Source organism: Giraffa tippelskirchi, chromosome 13 (assembly GCF_054371585.1).
Source record: "Giraffa tippelskirchi isolate mGirTip1 chromosome 13, T2T-mGirTip1v1.2.pri, whole genome shotgun sequence".
NCBI lineage: Eukaryota > Metazoa > Chordata > Mammalia > Artiodactyla > Giraffidae > Giraffa > Giraffa tippelskirchi.
The window spans coordinates 1,466,862-1,486,233 of NC_137287.1; the positions used below are offsets into that span (position 1 = coordinate 1,466,862).

The window sequence follows — 19,372 nt, forward strand, 5'->3', positions numbered from 1 at the left end:
AAGTCTAGTTAAAATTAAGTCATTAGGATAGCGCTAATTCAATGCAACTGTCCTTATTAAAAGGGGAAATTTAAATGCAGAGACTGACACACACAGAGGGAAATTAATATGAAGAGACACAGAGAAGACAGCGTCTACAAGGCAAGGAACTCACCCTGTCGACATCTTGATCTCCGACTTCCAGCTTCCAGACCGAGAGAGATTAAGTCTCTGTTTCCTTTTAAGTTGCCCAGTCTGTGGTACTTTGTTATGGCAACCACAGGAAGCTAACACACAGACAAGCCGACATAGGTGACATATCTAAGTCCTGAACCCTGTTGATAAAATGACCTACACATCACCTCCTGACTGACTGCAGAAATGCAACATAACCAGCGTCTCTGCATCTCCTCGGGTGCTCCCGTCTTTGCCTGGTTGGCACCTGCCTCCTGGAGGAAACCTTCTTCCAGAAAGTAGGATGAAGGGAAATGGAGGGTGTACAAAGAGACCCCTGCTTTGAGAGATGAGCTGAGAAGGGGCTAGCTGCAGGAGTAGAAGTCTCAGTCTGGTTTTTGTTTTTCAAATAGGGCAGGCCTGGGCTTCCCTGGTGGCTCAGTGGTAAAGAATCCTCCTGCCAATGCAGGAGACACCGGTTCCACCCCCGATCTGGGAAGATCCTGCATGTGCATGTCGTGGAGCTACCACTCAGGGACTTACAGCCCCTGCTCTAGAGTCCAGGAGCCGCAACTCCTGAGCCCACCGGCTGCAACTACTGAAGTCCTCTCCCCTAGAGCCAGGGCTGCAACACAGGAAGCCGCCGCAATGACAAGCCACGTACTGCAGTGAAGAGTAGTGCCCCCCTCACCCGCAGCCAGAGAAAAACTCACAGCAAGGAAGATCCAGCACAGCCAAAAATAAACAAATAAATAAATACGTAAATAAGATAACTTCCTGTCTCCTTCACTCCCCCGCCTCCAAGGACCTCCCCGTCGCGTGATTGAATGAGACATGGCTTCATCACAAGGCAGCTCATTCACCCGGAGGAACCATGAACAACTGACGGAAAAAGTCTTGGGGACAAACAGTGGAAACGGTTGCACGAAATATGAATGCGCTTACTGCCCCGTGGTACACTAAACATGGTTAGAGGTAATATGTCATGTGTATTTTTACCCCAATTAAAAGAAAAACAAAACAGTAAGAACCACGAGGGGAGCGCTGACGATGCGTCAGGCACCTCGCTCAGCACCATACATCGGAGTCTCGCTAGCTCCCTGCAGGACGAAGTCACGGCCCTACTGATGCACTTGGAGACAACCGCAGAGAGGTTCAGTCACTTGCTCAAGGCCACACAGGGCCTGGCATAAGGATGCTCTGCAGGCAGTCGCTGCTCGCGAGCCGGCCCGGGAGACAGCAGGTGCTGGCCCGGAGTACCCGAGCGGCTGCAGCAGCGCGCGGGCCTTGAGCTCCCGGCCGCACAGGATTGGCTGCTGGGAAGAGGGCGGGGCTCCCGGCGGCCGGGGGCGGGGTCGCTCCGAGCCGTAAATACGGCGCCACATGGCAGGGCCTGGGGAGGCCCGGGGGCGGTGCGGAAGGCGCAGGCGCATTGCGTGGGGGTGCGACTCGGCCTCCTCGGCCCCTCCGCGGCTGTGACTTCTCGCGAGAGGAGGAGCAGGGGGCGGGGCCGGTGGAGGGGCGGCCTCGAGAGGCGCCGCCGGTCGCGGGGCGTTGGAGGCGCGAGCTGCGGCGCGAGGTGAGGTGATGCGAGGGGACGTGAGGGGCGCGCGAGGTGAGGCGAGCGGCGAGATGAGGGGTGCAAGGTGAGGTGAGGTGAGGGGCGCGGGGCCGGGGTGGCGCCGGCGAGCCGGGGCTGGTCCTGCCCCCTCCTCTGCCGGGGCAGGTCCGGCCAGCCCCGGGCCGAGCCCCCGCGCCGTCGCTGTGTGACCTTGGCCGGGCCCGCACCGTCTCTGAGCCCCAGCCCCGCGGGGGTGAGAGAGACGTGGACCGGGCGCTGGAGCTCGCGGCCGGTCAGCTCCCACCGTCGGGGCTGGTCCTCGCCCGTTTTGGCCGCCGGGCATCGATCCTGCAGGGGGCCGGCGGCGGCGGCGGCCGGGGCTCTTCGGCTTCCCCCTCGGTCTGGTCGGGAGCGTAGAGCGGGAGCAGGCGCTCGGGGCTCCGGAGCGGGGCCGGGCGCCCCGGGTGCACGCGTCCCCCCACCAGCCTCTTGCGGGGGCGCCCCGCCCGATGCCCTGGGCCGCCCGAGGCCGCGGGCATTCCCCCGTCCCGCTGACCGCCAGCCTGAACTGCAGCCCCGGCCGAGGCGGGCGCGTCCTGGAAGAGCACCACTCAGATGATCCTTTGCTCCAGAAACAGCGCGAGGAAGCCATGTATTAGTCGCGAACAGTAGGACTTATATCTTCCACTTGGGCTCGCAGCCACCAAGACATCTCCGGCGAGCCTTTGGCTGGAGCCGAGGTTCCGTCTGGCGTGGAGCACAACAAGCCATAGTGTTCCTGTGATTATTGAATTATTTATTTTATGATTCGACGCCGGAGAGACTCGGGAGACCCGGGATGAATGAGAAGGTGGATTGGGGGAGAGTGGATGCAGGCACATCTCTAAGGAGACTGTCGCGTAATGTGTGGGTCCAGGCAGGGGGCAGCTGAGAGACAGCTCAGCTGGTCCTCACCTGCCCCCAGACCAGGACACAGTATAGCCCTTCTCTGTGAACATCTGGTGTTGGGAATGTGAGACAGGGCTGGTGTCAGGGTGAAAAAGGAGGTACTAGGAAGATTTTTTTTAATTGAAGAATAATTGATGTCGCATTGTGGAAGTTTAAGATGTGCAGAGTGTTGATTTGATACACATATATTGCAATACGAAGTGTCAGCTAACACCTAGGAAATTGTTGCCTGAAGTTTGCACTGCTGAAAATTTAGAGAGTGCCTGCATGGAAATGCATGGATGTTTCTTTTTCTTGCCAGATGGTTTATAGGACTTTGGGCTGGTATTTTCAGGCCAGCAGCGCTGTTCACTGTCGCTCAGTGTGCACCTACTTCATCATCTGAGCAAACAGTGAGCCTCTCATCCTTTGTAAGATGCCAAGTAGGGCTAGAAGCTGGTAATATGGTTAGCCTGACTGTAATACCCTGTGATTAGTGTTGTCATCTAGGTGTTTACAAAGTGCGAAGAAAGAGGGAGCAGCTAAACTCGTTGTTAGGTGTTGCAGACGTTTTCCATAGTGGAGATGACATGAGTTGGGCCTTGAGAGATGAGTGAAGTTTGGGGAGAACATTCCAGGGTATGTGGAAAGGAGGAAGGGAATGGAATGTTTGAGGGGAGGGAGCAGTGAGTCCTGTGTTGATTGGAGGATGGGGTTTGAGAATTGAAATTCAAGCTAAGGCCAGGAAGAGGTTTCTGATCCAAGGGCCTTGAATGCTTTGCCAGGGAGCTTGGACTTTATCCTCTTGGTGAGGGGTGGGGTGTGAAAGATGTGTTTTAGAGAAGTAACCCTAGTGAGAACAGAGGAATGGGTCCAGGGTATCAGGAGATGGAGACTGAGTTGGGTACAGTTATGGGGGCGTGGGTCAGAACAGTGGCTGAGAGTCAAGAAGGGCGTCGGCTTGAAAGAAGCAAGAGAGTCCACACTACGATGGCACTCTGTGGGATGTGGTGAGAGGGAAAGGAAAAAGGCAGAAAACCAGGATGTCTCATGTGGGTGCTGAGGAGGGGCGGGTACCTGAGCTAGGGAATACTGGAGCAAATGTGGAAAAGGAAGGGGCTATAATGCATTTGATTTTTAGACTTGTGAAATTTACAGTATTTGTGGGCCATCCTGGGTGAGATGTGCTCTTGGAGAGAAAGAATGTGCCCCGGGAGGGAATCCTGGGGAATGCCAGCAGGAAAGGGGTAGATGGCAGAAGAGGAGCATGTTGGATGGTTGACAAAGGAAATGCAGCTTACTGCCATTACTGCAGTCACTAAGGCTAGTGGGTGGTTCTCTTTCAGAAAGGTCTCAGGCTGAAGTGCCATTCTTGGACAAGAGACAGGATATTGGTAATACTGAAACAAATGCTGCTAGTTTGTAGTTTTTTAAAAAGTAGCATCTTCAGTTTCAATTTTTAGATTATTTCTTTCTCTTTTTCTTCAGAGAGGAGTGGCTAGTTTCACAGTACTTAGTGGGTCTGTGGCTGCAGCCAAGGTCATCATTCACCAGTCATTTGCCAGCAGATGTGCTTAATGATAACTGACTCAGTAACTCAACACTTCCTGTACTTAACCAAGGTGGTGGTTTCTGTGACTGTTTAGAGAACTGAATTTCAGAGAGGAATAGGAAACGCTGGGTGTAGTTGAACGGGGGAGAGGGGTGGACTGCTGTACACAACACAGGAGGATGAAGTGAAGGGAGCCTGTGTGGCTCCCAGAATACTCTCAATTGATGCTTCTCCTTCCAGGCAGGAGAACAGGAGAATCTTTGGGGAAAATGAGTAGCCTGAGAAAGTATCTAAAAATAATGACATCAGGGGTCCATAGTAAGGAGGCCCCATTGGATCGCTCACTAACGAAGCTCGTAGTTAATAATAATAACGCCCTTCTGGAGTCCAAAGCTTCCAGGTTCTTTCAATCCCCTTCCCCTTAAAGACGACTGGATAACCAGGCACAAGTGAAGAAGCCTCTGTCTGGGAAGCAGAGATCATAATACACACGTGAAAGCAGCAGAGGGTGTGCCAGGAGGAGACTTAGAAGCGCACGGTCACTAATACCCCCTGGAGATGGAGACACTGCACCAGTGGGCGAGAACAAGATGCTCTCTTCTTATGTATATTATTGGGGTATAGTTGCTTTACCACGTTGTGTTTCTGCTGTACAGCAAAGTGAATCAGCCACACTTATACATATACCCCCTCCTTCCTTGGATTTCCTTTCCATTTAGGAAAAGGTCACCACAGAGGATTGAGGATTTTTTTTGTTTGTTTTAAAGGAGCATTCAGAAATCCAAAAAGCTGACTCATGTGTATAAATACAGTGGAAAAAATAAAAAACTCAGTAGGTGAAGAAGACATTGACAGCTCAGGAAATAGAACAACAACAAAAAGAGATGGAAAATGAGAGAAAAAAGAAAATTAAATGATCAGGTCAGGCAGTTTACATAATAAGAGTTTCAGCAAGAAATAAAATGGGATAAAATCATCCACAAAATTATATGGTAAATCCTAAAACCAAAACCTCCTCCTTTGAAGGGGCCCACTAAGTGACCAGCACCACAGATGAAAATGCAGGTATGTGTCACTCACCTCGTCTGTTCAGTTCCCAATTTGGATATTCAGAGTGTGGGGAGCAAGTTTGTATAGGGAGGGATACTGAATTTCTGGTAGTGACTAGTGAGAGTTTGGAAGCAAGTTTATTTGAAAGTGCATCCAAAGGTGTGTGTTTCAGAATTTCCATGGTGAGACTTTACATGGAGAGAGAATCATGCACACTCTCTCCAAGGCACACTGCTGTGAAATGTCAGAACTCTGGACTAAGAAGATTGTGTTAGCTTCTAGAGAAAGAACAAAGACAGGCTACCAACGGGTCATCACAGGATGGAGCAGAATGGCTTGGGAACCATCTACAGGAGCATTGGAAGCTAGGAGGCAAGAGAGCATTGCTTTCAAAATTCAGAAGGAAAATATTTTACCTTGAATTCTAAAATCAGGCAAAGAAGGGTAGAATAAAGATATCTTCACACTTGCTCCAAAAATTTGTCTCTCATGTATTTTAAAGAAATGACTGGCAAATGTACTTTCCCAGAATAAGGTGGGGAATCTGGAAAGTCAGAACTAGAAGAGACAGAATTATCCTCAGAGAAAAGGTGAAAAGAATCTGCTGGGTAGGTGGAGAAGCTGGGACACCAGCCAAGCCAGGCACTGGGTAGGGAGAGCAGGTATCTCGTGACTTGAGCCTCGATGTTTCCTCAAAGGGATTTTTTGGGGAAGATGAAAGACAGGGTCCCTGGTGCTCTGAAACTTCTGGAGAGGAGATTGAGACAGTTGGCAGAGTTGGGGTTGTAGTAGTGATAAGTACATAGAAAACAAAGCAAATGAAAGCATGAGACTATTAACAAGTTCCAGGGAAAATAAGCCGTTGTGCAGGAAAGAAAAATAATTATGGTGTACTGCAACGCTTTGCTGTGAATAGCCTTTGCGCAACGGTAATAATTTATGTAAACATTGAGTATCGCTCTCATTAAAATGATGATATGCCTGTCTGGAGAGGCGTGGAGATGAGCGTGGCATGGTTGTTTGAAGGGCTGATAGAGGAAAGAAAGGCTGCATTTCTGCCTGCCGCCTGCCACTATTTGGGAAAGTCAGTGGATGATACCCAAGCTGAACTATTCGGTTGTCGCCCAGGGCAGTTACTTAGAGGTGGGTGGTAACACCAAAAGAGACAGCTGAGAATGAGGGAGGGACTTCCCTGGCAGTCCAGTGATTAAGACTCTGTGCTTCCACTCCAGGGGTACGGGTTTGATCCCTGGCCGAGGAACTATGATTGCCCACGCCGCAGGGCCAAAAACAAATAAGAATGAGGGAGAAAGATGGAGGCGGGGAACAGGAAGGCAGGGGCTGGGGGCTGTGTCTATAGTTAACTCTGGCGATGATGTGATCCTTTAACATAGATGCATAACGTTGATCAAAATAAAGACAAAGCAGGAAGCTTCCTACTCTAATGAAAGAAGAGGCCAGGCTCGTGGTGTTGTGTGTGCAGCTGGATCACTCACCAGGCTCTTTCTTACGGGGAGAGTTTACTTGTTCTTATTTCCTCTCCGTTTTTGTTATTGTTCTCAGTATCCTGTCTCTTGGCTGTGGTCACATATCAGAGATTTGGTGCTTTCTTTAGCTTTTTTCTTTTAACTTGTTAAGAAATTTTATTCATGGAAATAAATACGAAATTTTAAGAAATTTTATTCATTGTGGCAAGAATACTGGAGTGGTTTGCCATCCCCTCCTCCAGCGGGTCACGTTTGGCAGAACTCTTCACCATCACCCATCCGTCTTGGTGGCCTTGCACAGCATGGCTCATTGCTTCATTGAGTTATACAAGCCCCTTCACCGTGACAGGGCTGTGATCCATGCATCTGAGCAAACTCCGGGAGATAATGAGGGATGGGCAAGCCTGGTATGCTGCAGTCAACAGTCAGATACCACTTAGTGACTGAAAAGTTAACAACAAAAGGAATTTACAACGTACCCAGAAGTAGAGATGATAATATTATTAGCTCTTCTTTACCTGTCACCGAGTTTAGAGTCAGTCATGTTGATCTGTTTTTGTTAGCATGACAACTCTTTATTGGGCACCTGCTGTATTCCAAGCACTATTCATAGCCTTGAGGCTACAACTGTGACACACTTTGAAGGGTCAAGTACCTCTCTTCTAAAGTTTACATTCTAGTGCAGATAGACAGTAAGCGAATAGACTAGTAACTATTTAATATTAGGTCATGACAAATGACACGGAGAAGAAGCAGGTATGGGGGATGGGCTGGCAGGGTGGGGAGTGATCAGGGAAGCCCTCGATGATGAGGTGAGGTGCCGAGGTGAGCCACAGGATTCCCGGGCATGAGCCGTCCAGGCAGTGGGAGCCTGGTTGGTGCAGGTGGTGGACAGCAAGGAGGCCACTGTGGCTCGAGTAGGGCCAGTGACGGAGAGTGAAAGGCATGGGAGTGTGGGATCCCAGTCCTGTAGGGCTTGTCAGGACTGGAAATGGGAAGACATTGGACCCCACTGATTGAGAGTTTTGAGCAGAACCATGACGTGATCTGACTTTTGGCAGAATAACCATAGCTACATTATATGGACACGAGAGCAGAGGCGGGGAGACCAGGTCGGAGGCTGTTGCAGTAACACAGGTGAGAACTGGCTGAGAAAGGTTAGGCTCTGCGTATATTAAGAAGGTAAAGCCCTTAATCAGGTTTTTCAGCTAATTGTAGTGAAATTTATTATCTATTTTCCCTTGAAATAATTTCTTTGAGTTGACTTAACTCTGAGAAATGAGTTATTGTTTGGATTCCAGAGTCAAATATCTTGCAACAAGTATTTGAGTCCTGTGAGGAATACAGAAGAAATAGTAGACATGATCCCCCTCTCCCAAGAACCTGAACTCTAATTTGGGAATATGGGACCAGAGTGCCTACCTTAATATCCTGACGGCTTGTGAGGCTCTCCCTGGGCCCAGACACCAGGGGTGAAGACACCAGTGTCGGCGGATGGCCGTCTGTGCTGTGGCCGGCTCTCTGGGAAGTTACTTTATTTCAAAGGCGAAGTTTGGCTCAGTATTCGTTCAGGTCTTCTGGGATGAGCATCAACCTTTGGTTCTCATCAATGTGACCATTTATTACTTATTTTTATTTGGACACACTGTCAGATTTAGGTCTCAAGGTTAATTGATACAAGTGAAGTAATTTTACAAGCAAATAAACCCCCAGTGCTGGTGGCATGAAGTGAAAATATACCTTGCAACAGGGGTTTTAATCCAGCACCAGAGCATCAGTTGCAGGGCTGGGCGATAGAGGGTGCAGAGAGGAAATGCTGATTCTACTAACAAACTTTCCAGATTTCTGTTGACTGCAGTGATGAGAACCACAGTGAATTATTTGCCTTATATAGTGTTTGCAAAGCTGGATAAGAAGTAGATAGTTTCTGGTCTCTTTGCCAGTAGCATAAATACAATTTGAAACATTCTTGGACTTCTTAATGAAGGTCATGTCATTTGACTTAAGGCTCAAAAGTTGGTTATTTGGACAATGAGAAGCGAATTCTCTCAGAAATAAAGGTGATAAAAATTTGAGTGCCTAGAAAAACCAACCAATTCCACATTAAGTATTTCCTGAGAGGCTGGTAGAGTGTAGTAGTTGAGAATGTAGGCTCTGAAATCAGTTGTCAAATGCCAACTCTGAGCAGTGGTAGCTGTTCACACTTGGGCAACTTGCCTGGCTGTTTTGCCCTAACTCTATCAAAATTACTGTGAGGATTAAATAACTTAAGATATGCAGACCTTATATCAGCACTTTGGAAAGCATATTAGCTACTGTTGTTTTTATTATAAAATTAATTAAAATCATACATTCTTCTTTGATTGCTAATAACTGGATATTGATACATAGCATGACTAATAATAAAAATGTTATATTTGAGAGCCAGATGAAGCAGAAAGATAAATAGGGCCAGTGGTATAGTCTAAAGAACATGCTTTACTATTTTACAAAACATTTAGCTGATGTTTTCTCATTTTCATCCTCTCAGTAGCTCTGGTTAGCAGAAAGACCTTGATTCTTCTTGTTTTATAGGTAAAGAAGTAAAACTCAGACTTAAAGAAGTATCCCAGGCTGCTCAGCAGAGGCTGGACCGGGCCTCAGAACTCTTGTCCTTTTCTCCCCAATCTCTGAACGTGTGTGTAGGGCCTCGGTGTTGGTGTCTCTATCCTGTATGGTAGAAGTCAGTGACAGCTGGTTAGTTGAGTAGAGTTTATGCTGAAAAGTTCTAACTCTTGGAGATTGAATTAATAAGACCACTCACATTTTTTCCCCTTCAGTCAAATGCATTGAAGTATAATTTACATGCAATAAAATGCACGCATTTTAAGTGTAAACATCCATGACAGATATACCCACCTGTGTAACCACCCTTACAGACAAAGGAATAGAAAACTTCCCTCACCCCCATTTCCCTCTGTCCCTTGGCAGTGGATGGTTTCTGTTACTCGTTTTGCCTTTTATAAACTTGGTAAGTGAAGTCATGTGGTGTGTACTCTTTTGTGTCTGCGTTCTTTTGTTTAGTGTAGTATCTGCAGGAGTTATCTGTGTGGTTGCATGTATTGATGTGTGAATCAGTGATTCATTCTTTTTTACTGGTGAGTAGTTTTCTACTGAATGAGTACACTAGTTTGTTGATTCATTCACTTGTTGGACCTCTGGGTTGTTTTCAATTTGTAGTAATTTTGAATAAAGTCGCAATGAACATTCTTGTACAGATCTTTGTGTGGACCGTAATTTCATTCATGGATAGTACCTTCGGTGTTATATCTAAAAAGGTATCACCATATGCAAGGTCATTTAGGTTTTCTTCTAGGAGCTTTAATAGTTTTGCATTTTACATTTAGGTCTGTTATCCATTTCGAGTTAATTTTTGTGAGGGGTGTAAAGTCTGTGTCTAGATTCTTTTTTTTTTTTCACATGTGGATGTCCAGTTGTTCCGGCACCACTTGTTGCAGACTGTCTGGTTCCATTGTATTGCCTTTGCCCCTTTGTTAAACTCAGTGACTACATGGGGGTCTGTTTCCAGGCTCTCTGTGCTGTTCCACTGATCTATTTCTCTATTCTTTGCCAATCTCCACCATTTTGATTACTGTAGCTTTGTGGTAAATCTTGAAGTCTCATAGCGTCAATCTTCCAGGTTTATTCTTCTCCTTCAGTATTGTGTTGGCTACTCTGGGTCTTCTGCCTCCACCTACAAACTTTAGAAAGAGTTCGTTGATGTCTACAAAGAACTTGCTGGGATTTTGGTTGGGAAGGCAATGGCACCGCACTCCACTCCTCTTGCCTGGACAATCCCACGGACGGAGGAGCCTGGTGGGCTGCAGTCCATGGGGTCGCGAAGAGTCGGACACAACTGAGCGACCTCAGTTTCCCTTTTCACTTTCACGTATTGGAGAAGGAAATGGCAACCCACTCCAGTGTTCTTGCCTGGAGAATCCCAGGGACGGCGGAGCCTGGTGGGCTGCCGTCTATGGGGTCGCACAGAGTTGGACATGACTGCAGCGACTTAGCAGCAGTCTGTAGATGGAGCTGGGAAGAACTGACATCTTGACAATATTAAGTCTTCCTGTCCTTAGCAGTTTGCACATGGAATATCCCTTCATTTATTTAGTTCTTCTGATGATTTCATTCATCAGAATTTTTCAGTTTTCCTCATAGAGATCTTGTATACATTAAATTTAAACCTAAGTATTTTATTTTGGGAAGGTGCTAATAAATGGAATTGTGTTTTTAATTTCAATTCCACTTGTTCATTGCTGATATATAGGAAAATGGTTAACTTTTGTATATTAACCTTGTGTCCCACAAACTTGCTGTGATCACTTGAGCCTGTAAAATTTTATAATTGAAAAATGATAATCTAAGATTCATATATCATATTTTGATGGTCAGTTTGATTCATCTTTAAATAGAATCCCTAACTTAATTCTGGAACATCTGCTGTTATAGATCTTATAGAACCTTCCAGGAAGTGAAAAATCTGCTTGATATTTTTAAATATAATCTTTTTGACTTTTTGAATGTCTCAGCATTAAAAAAAAAAACTGGTCTGTGTGCAAAAAGAGTTGGTATCAATTTTTTTCATAATAACCAAAAAAGAGAACTAACTCCAAAGTTCGTCAGTTGATGAATGGATCAACACGTAGTGGTTTATCCATGTAGCAGGTACTGTTCAGCTGTGACACAAGCAACATCCTAGACGAGTCTCAGAAGCGTCTTGCTAAGTGAAGGAAGCCAAATACAAGCACCTGCTCCTGTGTGATCCCGTTTCTGTGACATTCTAGAAGAGGCAGGACTACAGGGCATATAACAGATTGGCAGTTGCCTGGGGCTATATGTTGGGGATGGTGCGGGAACTTTGGGGGGTGATGGGAATGTTCTGTGTCTTAAACACAGTGTTCATTTGCCCAGACTCATCAGACTGTGCAGTTTAAAAGAGGGCGTTTTGTTGTGTATAAATCATACCTCAGTAAACTTCACTTAGAAAAAAAAAGCGGAGGTGCTAATGTGATTTAATCAGGAAAGAATAGTCTTTTAAACAAATGGGGTGCTGGAACAGCAGGATATCTATAGGGGAAAAAAAGAAACTCAGCTTCTCTCTCTGGAATACTTGTGTTGGATAGTCTGTACTGGCTGAAATTCTCTGCATTTAACATTCCTTTCCACAACAACAGATCCATTAATTTCCATTTATTACCACTCACTGTTTAATTCTCACTGGTTTGATCATTTGTATCTATAATATGTAGTAAATACACAAACACACAGACCCACAAACCTCAAATGACAAAATAAATATTCATATATTAGTGAAGGCCCAGAACCCCAGTGAGTGGCGTGTGTGTGTATGTCTGTGTGTGTGTGTGTCTGCGTGTGTATTTATCACAAGGAATTGGCTCTCGTGGTATGGAGGCTGAGGAGTTCAGACCCAGGGAGGCACTGGTGCACCCCCGTCTGAGTCTGAAGACCTGAGAACCAGGAATGCCAGTGGTGAGGGTTCCAGCGCTTGTGCGAGTCTGAAGGCAGGAAACCAATGCTCCAGCTCAAAGACAGTCAGGTGGAGAGAGCAAATTCTCTCTTCCCTTGCCTTTTTGTTCTATTCAGGCTTTCAACAAAGTGGGTGAGCCTAACTTACGCTGGGGAGGGCCATCTGCCTTACTCAGCCTACCGATTCAAACGTGAATCTCATCCAGAATCACCCTCACAGACACGCCAGAGTGTGGGACCAACTACCTGCGCAGCCATAGCTCAGTCAAGTTGACATGTGAAATTAGCACGCACCATTGGACCTTTTTGTACTGTTCTGTCATTAAATTGTGGGAAGTGCCCTTACACGCATCTGAATGTGGGTCTGACCATGTGGCCCTTGCTTTCAGAGGTGTTGGGGTGACACGCTCCTGAGTGTGAGGGAGGTCGGCCCTCAGCTCTGTGCCACAGACCTCCCCATCTTCCTGGATTCCTGTCTGTCGTTGGCACAACGGCTCCTTCAGACCAGCAGCCTTAGCTGGGGAGCCAGCTTGCTTGGGGCGCTTGCCTCCAGGGGTGGCCACATCTGCTCTGGCATCATACCCTTCCCTGTGTGAGCAGAAATGTTCAACAGCCCGCCCTTGGGCTTAGAAACTCTCTACCTAGCCACAGTGTTCTGCTTTAGTAGAAAACCAGCCCTCCAGAGAGGAAACTTCTAGCTCAACTTTGCTGTTGGTTCTGTTGCTGGAAGCAAAAGCTCGAGACCAACATGGAGAATTTCCTCTGTGAAGGTTCTTCTTGCTTCTTCAAAGCTGGTGGGGCTTTTTGTTGACTGCTTTTTGAAATACTGGGAGATTCATGTTCAGAAATAATGCTCTTATTTTGTGAATGAGAAATTACTTTATGAGGTCACTGTTGTTCCCTGACATGTTTTTAAAGCAGTCCCTGGTTCTCAGCAGGCTTCCCCAGTGGCTCAGCAAATCCTCCTGCAATGCAGGAAATACAGGAGATCTGGTTTGATCCCTGGGTCAGGAAGCTCCCCTGGAGGAGGGCATGGTAACCCACTCCAGTATTCTTGCCGGGAGAGTCCCATGGACAGAAGAGCCTGGCAGACTGCAGTCCATGGGGTCGCACAGAGTCGGACACGACTGAAGTGACTGAGCACGCACGTGGGTCCTCAGCCTGGCTCTCCCCGTCATTCTGCCCTCTCCCCCAGAGGGTGGGGACGTGTTACCTGGATTATCCGGCTTGAGCTGTCCAGGCTGCTGGGCCAGAAGTTCTCAGATGTCCCACTGCCTTTTGAAAAGTAAAGCTTGTTGCTGGCAATGCTCTGTGATAGTCTTGACTCTATTTGCCTCTCTACTCTCTCGTCACAGTCCAGGAAGCTGTGTACTTGTGCTCTATGCATGTTTTAAGGCAGCCACGGTCCTTTCCTCCCAAAGGACTGCTCTCACAGGCCATTTAATGCACGCAGCCCGTCTGGTTTCCACCACTGCTGCTTTTGTGGCTTGTTTGAGGTTAGAAATGACAACACAAAGGACTGCCCTTGTTCCTTGATGTTAAAAATGAACCGTGGCCTCCGCCTCATGGGTCAGCGCTGCCTCACTTGGTGTGTAGGCACGCAGCCCCGTGGTGTAGAAGGGCTGGAAGGGCTGTGACGTGGCAGGACTCCGGGGCGAGACAAGGCTCCTGGGCCCGTCTCCCGAGTGAGTAACTGGACGCAGGGTTTCCATTGTCCCAAGGGGAAGACCTGTCCCGTTTTTGTGCAGTAACCCCCAATTATAAATTTTAAAACTTTAGTGTTTGCTTAGTAAACAGATTGCAGGTAGAGTCACCTTTGGAGCTTTTGCACAGGTTATACAAGTAATCTGTGGCTCCAGCAGCAGGCTCTGAGGTTAGCCTCTGACAGTTCTCTACTGTATTTAGGCCTTGCTTTAGTTTTTACCCACTGTCCGACATTTGCGTTATTCATGCAGCATTACCTCTTGGAAATTCCTCCACAAGTTGACTGTTACAGCTCTAATTCATTTCTCTTCCTCCAGTGTTTTCTTTGTGATAAATACACATGACATCAAACTTACACCTTAGCCACGTTTCAGCGCACAGCTCAGTGACATCAAGCACATTCATCCTCGTGTGCAGCCATCGCCGCCATCCGCTGTGAGACGTCGTTTCGTCGTGCCAGACTCAGACTCTGTACCCATCGAACACTGACTCCCCACCCCCTCCCCAGGCCCTGGCACTGGCTCTTCTACTTTCTGTCTCTGTGGATCTGAGTCCTTTAGGAACCTCACGTGAGTGGAAATACAGTATTTGTCTTTTTTGTGACTGTGATCATGTCTTTTCCTTGCAATTATTAGTAAAGAGAGTCAGAGTTTTTACAAAATGTTGTAGACGCTGGCATTTATTAATGTGCATATTCTATTTCTTGGTTGAAAAATAAAGCATTTAGGTCATCAGACCAGGTGGTTCTTTGCATTATAAATATGCGGCTGACCTGTGCCCGTCTCCACAAGATGTGACCGTGGCTCAGCATCACCTCTACTCTGTTTGTTGGTATTAATCTTAAAAGTGAAAACTGGTCTCATAAATCTCCTGACATCTTAAGTTACTTTTTCCCTTTGCTGCTTTCTCAGCCTGTAGCAAACTTTTTTTTTTTTTAATATGGTTGCATCTTCATCTTTATAAACTGTTCATCCTGGCACATCCTTGAGAAGGGATGGTCTTGAAAACTTCAGTGAATGGGTACTTATGATCTAGTTTTAAAAATAGGCTGTAGAAGTGTGTGATTATAACCATTACCATTAAAAGGGTATTGAAAGCTATTGCAGTGTTGCTGCTTCTTATTCCACTCACACCCACTCAAAGGGAGCCAGCTAAAGTTCCAGCAACAGCTGTGCAGGAGACAGCAGGATATCTCACCTACAGACCTGCTTCACGATTTTTGTGGTGTGCTTATTACCTGTATAATGTATAATAATTACATGTTGTCGTTCAGTCGCCAAGTTGTGTCCAACTCTTTGCAACTCCATGGGCTGCAGCATGCCAGGCTTTCCTGTCCTTCACTACTTCCCAGAGTTTGCTCAAATTCATGTCCATTGAGTCGGTGATGCCATCCAACCATCTCATCCTCTGTTGCCCCCTTCTCCTCCTGCCCTCAATCTTTCCCAGCATCAGGGTCTTTTCCAGTGAGTCAGCTCTTTGCATCAGGTGGCCAAAGTATTGGAGCTTCAGCTTTAGCATCAGTCCTTCTGATGAATATTCAGGGTTGATTTCCTTTAGGATTGACTGGTTTGATCTCCTTGCTGTAAAGGACTCTCGAGAGTCTTCTCCTGCACCACAGTCTACTGACATTTTCACCACAAGTGTGTATCACTTTTCCGTTAAAAAAACAAAAAAAGTGAATTAAGGGTGAACAAAAGCTGCAAAGGTGAATAGAGGTTGTCCTCAAATTTCTGCCTAATGAAAATGTGTTGGATACCAGGTGTGTAGTCGACTGCATACTAGAAATGTAGACTCAGAGGTGTACACTGGGAGTTGTCCCAGAGAGTGCTCAGCACGGGACTCTCCTTTGGACTTCCCAAGATGTGCTCCATCCCTCTGTGCCCCAATGTCCGCAGTGACAGAAGTCCTAGACGGCTTAAAACGCAGCCCATTCTGGGTTTGGGCCCACTTACAGTTATTAGGGTACTTCTTCCTTGGGCTTGACTCAGTTTCTGGTTTTCTCTTCTGGAGTTGCTCCCTCCACAGAGCTGAAGCCCCAGCACACACGTGTCTTTCCTCCTGAGCAGCCCCACTCCCGGAGGCCCCGGCATCCGCTGGTGCTGTGGGGTGAAGGCTGAGCCCCCGCAGAAGCCTGCCCAGATCGCCGTGCTCCGTCGGCCTCTCACAGGGCCCAGCTGTGTTCGTTTGGATGACGTGGACGCAGCAGAAGGGGCTTGGGGTGGGGCAAGGGGGTCACATCACGTGGGGAAACTGACACCCCCCACCAGGCCCCCACAAAGCTCAGCTCACAGAGGGTGAAGAGGTGGAGAAGCAGGCCCCTCCTATACGGGCTGCAGGCTGTGAGAGGACCTTAATCGTTCACTTGGCCTCTGTTGTCTTCCAGCTTCCTCAGAGCACGGCGCCCAGTCTCTACCGGAAGCTGAAGTGAAAGGGTCCGGGGAAAGGCCCCTGCATCCATGGACACGATGACCAAAAGCCGGCTCTTCCGCCTGTGGCTGGTCTTGGGGTCCGTGTTCATGATCCTCCTGATCATCGTGTACTGGGACAACATGGGCCCTGCCCACTTCAACCTGCACGCGTCCCTCTCCAGGCCGCACGTGCTGAAGCCCTTCCCCAGTCCCAATTCAGCGCCCGGGGACATCTTCACCTCCAGCCTCGAGATTTGGGAGAGCTTCGTCAGGGAGAAGCAGGGCACCCTTTTGGGTAAAAGGGTGGAGCAGCCCTCCCTGCCAGCCTCCAGCAAGCCTGTGCATGGCAACCTGGAGGAGAGCGTGAGGGGCTACGACTGGTCCAGCCACGCTGCCCAGCAGAGTCCGGACCCGGACGGGCGGCAGGCCGAGCGGAGGAGCGTGCTGAGGGAGTTCTGCGCCAATGCCAGCTTCGTGTTCCCCACCAAGGAGCGCTCCTTCGACGACATCCCCAACTACGAGCTGAACCACCTCATCGTGGATGACCGCCACGGGGTCATCTACTGCTACGTGCCCAAGGTGGCCTGCACCAACTGGAAGCGGGTGATGATCGTCCTGAGCCAGAGCCTCTCGGACCAGGGCACGCCCTACCGTGACCCCCTGGACATCCCCCGGGAGTACGTCCACAACTCTAGCACCCACCTGACCTTCAACAAGTTCTGGCGTCGCTACGGGAAGTTCTCCAGACACCTCATGAAGATCAAACTGAAGAAATACACCAAGTTCCTGTTCGTGCGCGACCCCTTTGTGCGCCTCATCTCGGCTTTCCGCAGCAAGTTCGAGCTGGAGAACGAAGAGTTCTACCAGAGGTTCGCCGTCCCCATGCTGAAGATGTACTCCAACCACACCAGCCTGCCCGCCTCGGTCAGCGAGGCCTTCAGCGCCGGCCTCAAGGTGTCCTTCGCCAACTTCATCCAGTACCTGCTGGACCCACACACTGAGACGCTGGCACCCTTCAACGAGCACTGGAGGCAGGTGCACCGCCTCTGCCACCCCTGCCAGATCGACTACGACTTCGTGGGGAAGCTGGAGACCCTGGACCAGGACGCTGCCCAGCTGCTGCGGCTTCTCAAGGTGGACAAGCTGCTCCAGTTCCCCCCGAGTTACCGGAACAGGACTGCCAGCAGCTGGGAAGAAGGCTGGTTTGCCAAAATCCCCCTGGCCTGGAGGCAGCAGCTTTACAAACTTTACGAAGCAGATTTTGTTCTCTTCGGCTACCCCAAGCCCGAAAATCTACTTAGAGACTGAAGGCGCTGGGGAAAATCCCGAACACCAAAAATGAAAGTGTTTGTGTTGTTCCTTTGAACCTGAAGGAAGGGCCGGTGGTACCGCGACCATCTCCCGGAGGACGGCGCGCTGGCCTGCCACGTATATTTTTTTACAGCTTCGTTTCTCTCCTGGTGTGATGCGTCACAGAACTCCACAGTGCTCTGTGGACGAGCCCGCTGGAAACACCTGGAACTCATCGCACCCACACTCCAGTGTGTAAAATAACCTATGGTTTTGCAGTCTAGACTTACTGTTTACTCCTTCCCTGTATTCATTGAGTACTGTGTTAATATTGTTTTTTTAAGATTAATATATTTCAGATATTTAATATGAAAAGTGGAGAAGGAAGTGGTGGAGTAAAAGGTGACCCTGCTCCTGCCGCCCGCACTGTGGTTCTTCCGGTGGTTCTTCCGGTGGGGCAGCATGCTCACGAGGGGCCCCGAGCGATGCCTCAGGGCCTCGATTTCAGGAAGGGCGGGTTCCGGGTTGTCTTCAGCAAAAAGGAGGGCCTTGAGTTTAAGATCAGGCCTTCCTGTATTTGTGCAAGGGCAGCGCATCCTCCAAAAGTGAAAGCTCTTTTGTCGTTTAGTCACCTCAGTCGTGTCTGACTCTTTGCGACCCCTGCGACCCCGTGGACTATAGCCCACCAGGCTCCTCTGTCCATGGGATTCTCCAGGCAAGAACACTGGAGTGGGTTGCCATTCCCCTGTCCACGGGATCTTCCCTACCCAGGGATCAAACCCGGGTCTCCTGCTTGGCAGGGGGGTTCTTTACCACTGAGCCAACGGGGAAGCTCCCTGATTAGGTGATCCATGTGAAAAGGGAAGGCTGGGGTGTTTTCTTTGGGGAATTATTTCATCATGCGTCATCCATAGGTGATGCTAATGAAGAAGACATCTGGTTTGCACTTGTCCCTGCCTTTGCCTTGAGTGCGTTAGATGAGAGCCAACGTCACCTCTCAGGCCTGCCCGGAACGATTGCACCTGGCTGTTTTCGTCACCACCCGGAGGGCGTTTGCCATCGTGGTGATGGCACCGTCACGCCGGCGGACCAGGATCTGCTGGCTGACTTTTGTCGGTGATGGGCAAACATGGCCTGTCTTCCTGCATCTGCACATGATGGATTTTGAGTGTGTGAGCTTGCAGTCCTGGTGGGAGGCTGGCAGGACCCTGAGCACATGCGCTGTGCCTGGAGAGTATAGCTGAAGAGTATAGCTTAGGGTCCGGGCCTTCAGAACGTCCCTGCTCCTCACCGGGAGCGGGGGCAGTGGGGATGGCAGGGAGGGGAAGGCGCACCCCCACCCCAGGACCCAGGGCACAGCAGTGTCCACTGGGCCTGTCAGAGAAGTGAAGATGGTGAAGAGGAATCCAGCGAGAGATTGGAGGGTGGGGAGATGGGACTTCAAAGCACTCATCCGTGCACAGTCCCCACCTTGCCCACCTGGGCCCCATGGTCACTGGCTGCAGGCGCTTGGTGTCCCTTCATCGGGCTCTGAGGCTGAGCAGCCCCCTGGACACCAGAAAGGAAGAGCTGTGGGCTAGCAGGGACACAGGCTGAGCCATGATTTGGAGGTGGGTTTTTCCACCCCGGTCGCTGGAGGACAGCAGCACCAGGCAGAAGCTTGCTGGGCGGAGAGTTTGAGAAAGAAGTGTGTGACGCGAGGGGTCCAAGA

At 49.0% G+C, this 19,372-nt stretch overlaps 2 protein-coding genes across 6 annotated transcripts in view; both read left to right on the forward strand.

Annotated features, from left to right (window-relative positions):
• Positions 1–1,676: 1,676 nt before the first annotated feature.
• Positions 1,677–18,073, forward strand: CHST12 (carbohydrate sulfotransferase 12). Of its 5 annotated transcripts, none has more exons than XM_081552589.1 (3): positions 1,677–1,768; positions 14,281–14,532; positions 16,347–18,073. In XM_081552589.1, the coding sequence occupies exon 3, from the start codon at positions 16,420–16,422 to the stop codon at positions 17,677–17,679; it is 1,260 nt and encodes a 419-aa protein (XP_081408715.1). In that variant the 5' UTR covers positions 1,677–1,768; positions 14,281–14,532; positions 16,347–16,419; the 3' UTR covers positions 17,680–18,073. The 5 variants fall into 5 exon arrangements, with proteins under 5 accessions (XP_081408715.1, XP_081408714.1, XP_081408713.1 ...); XM_081552588.1 differs by having other exon boundaries at positions 1,677–1,732; XM_081552587.1 differs by lacking the exon at positions 14,281–14,532 and having other exon boundaries at positions 1,677–1,799.
• The window catches only part of LFNG (LFNG O-fucosylpeptide 3-beta-N-acetylglucosaminyltransferase), an 82,956-nt gene continuing 65,285 nt past the window's right edge, over positions 1,702–19,372 (forward strand). Inside the window, exon 1 of the mRNA XM_081552593.1 lies at positions 1,702–1,732. The gene's annotated coding sequence lies outside the window, so the exon portion shown is untranslated. The remainder of the gene's footprint in view (positions 1,733–19,372) is intronic.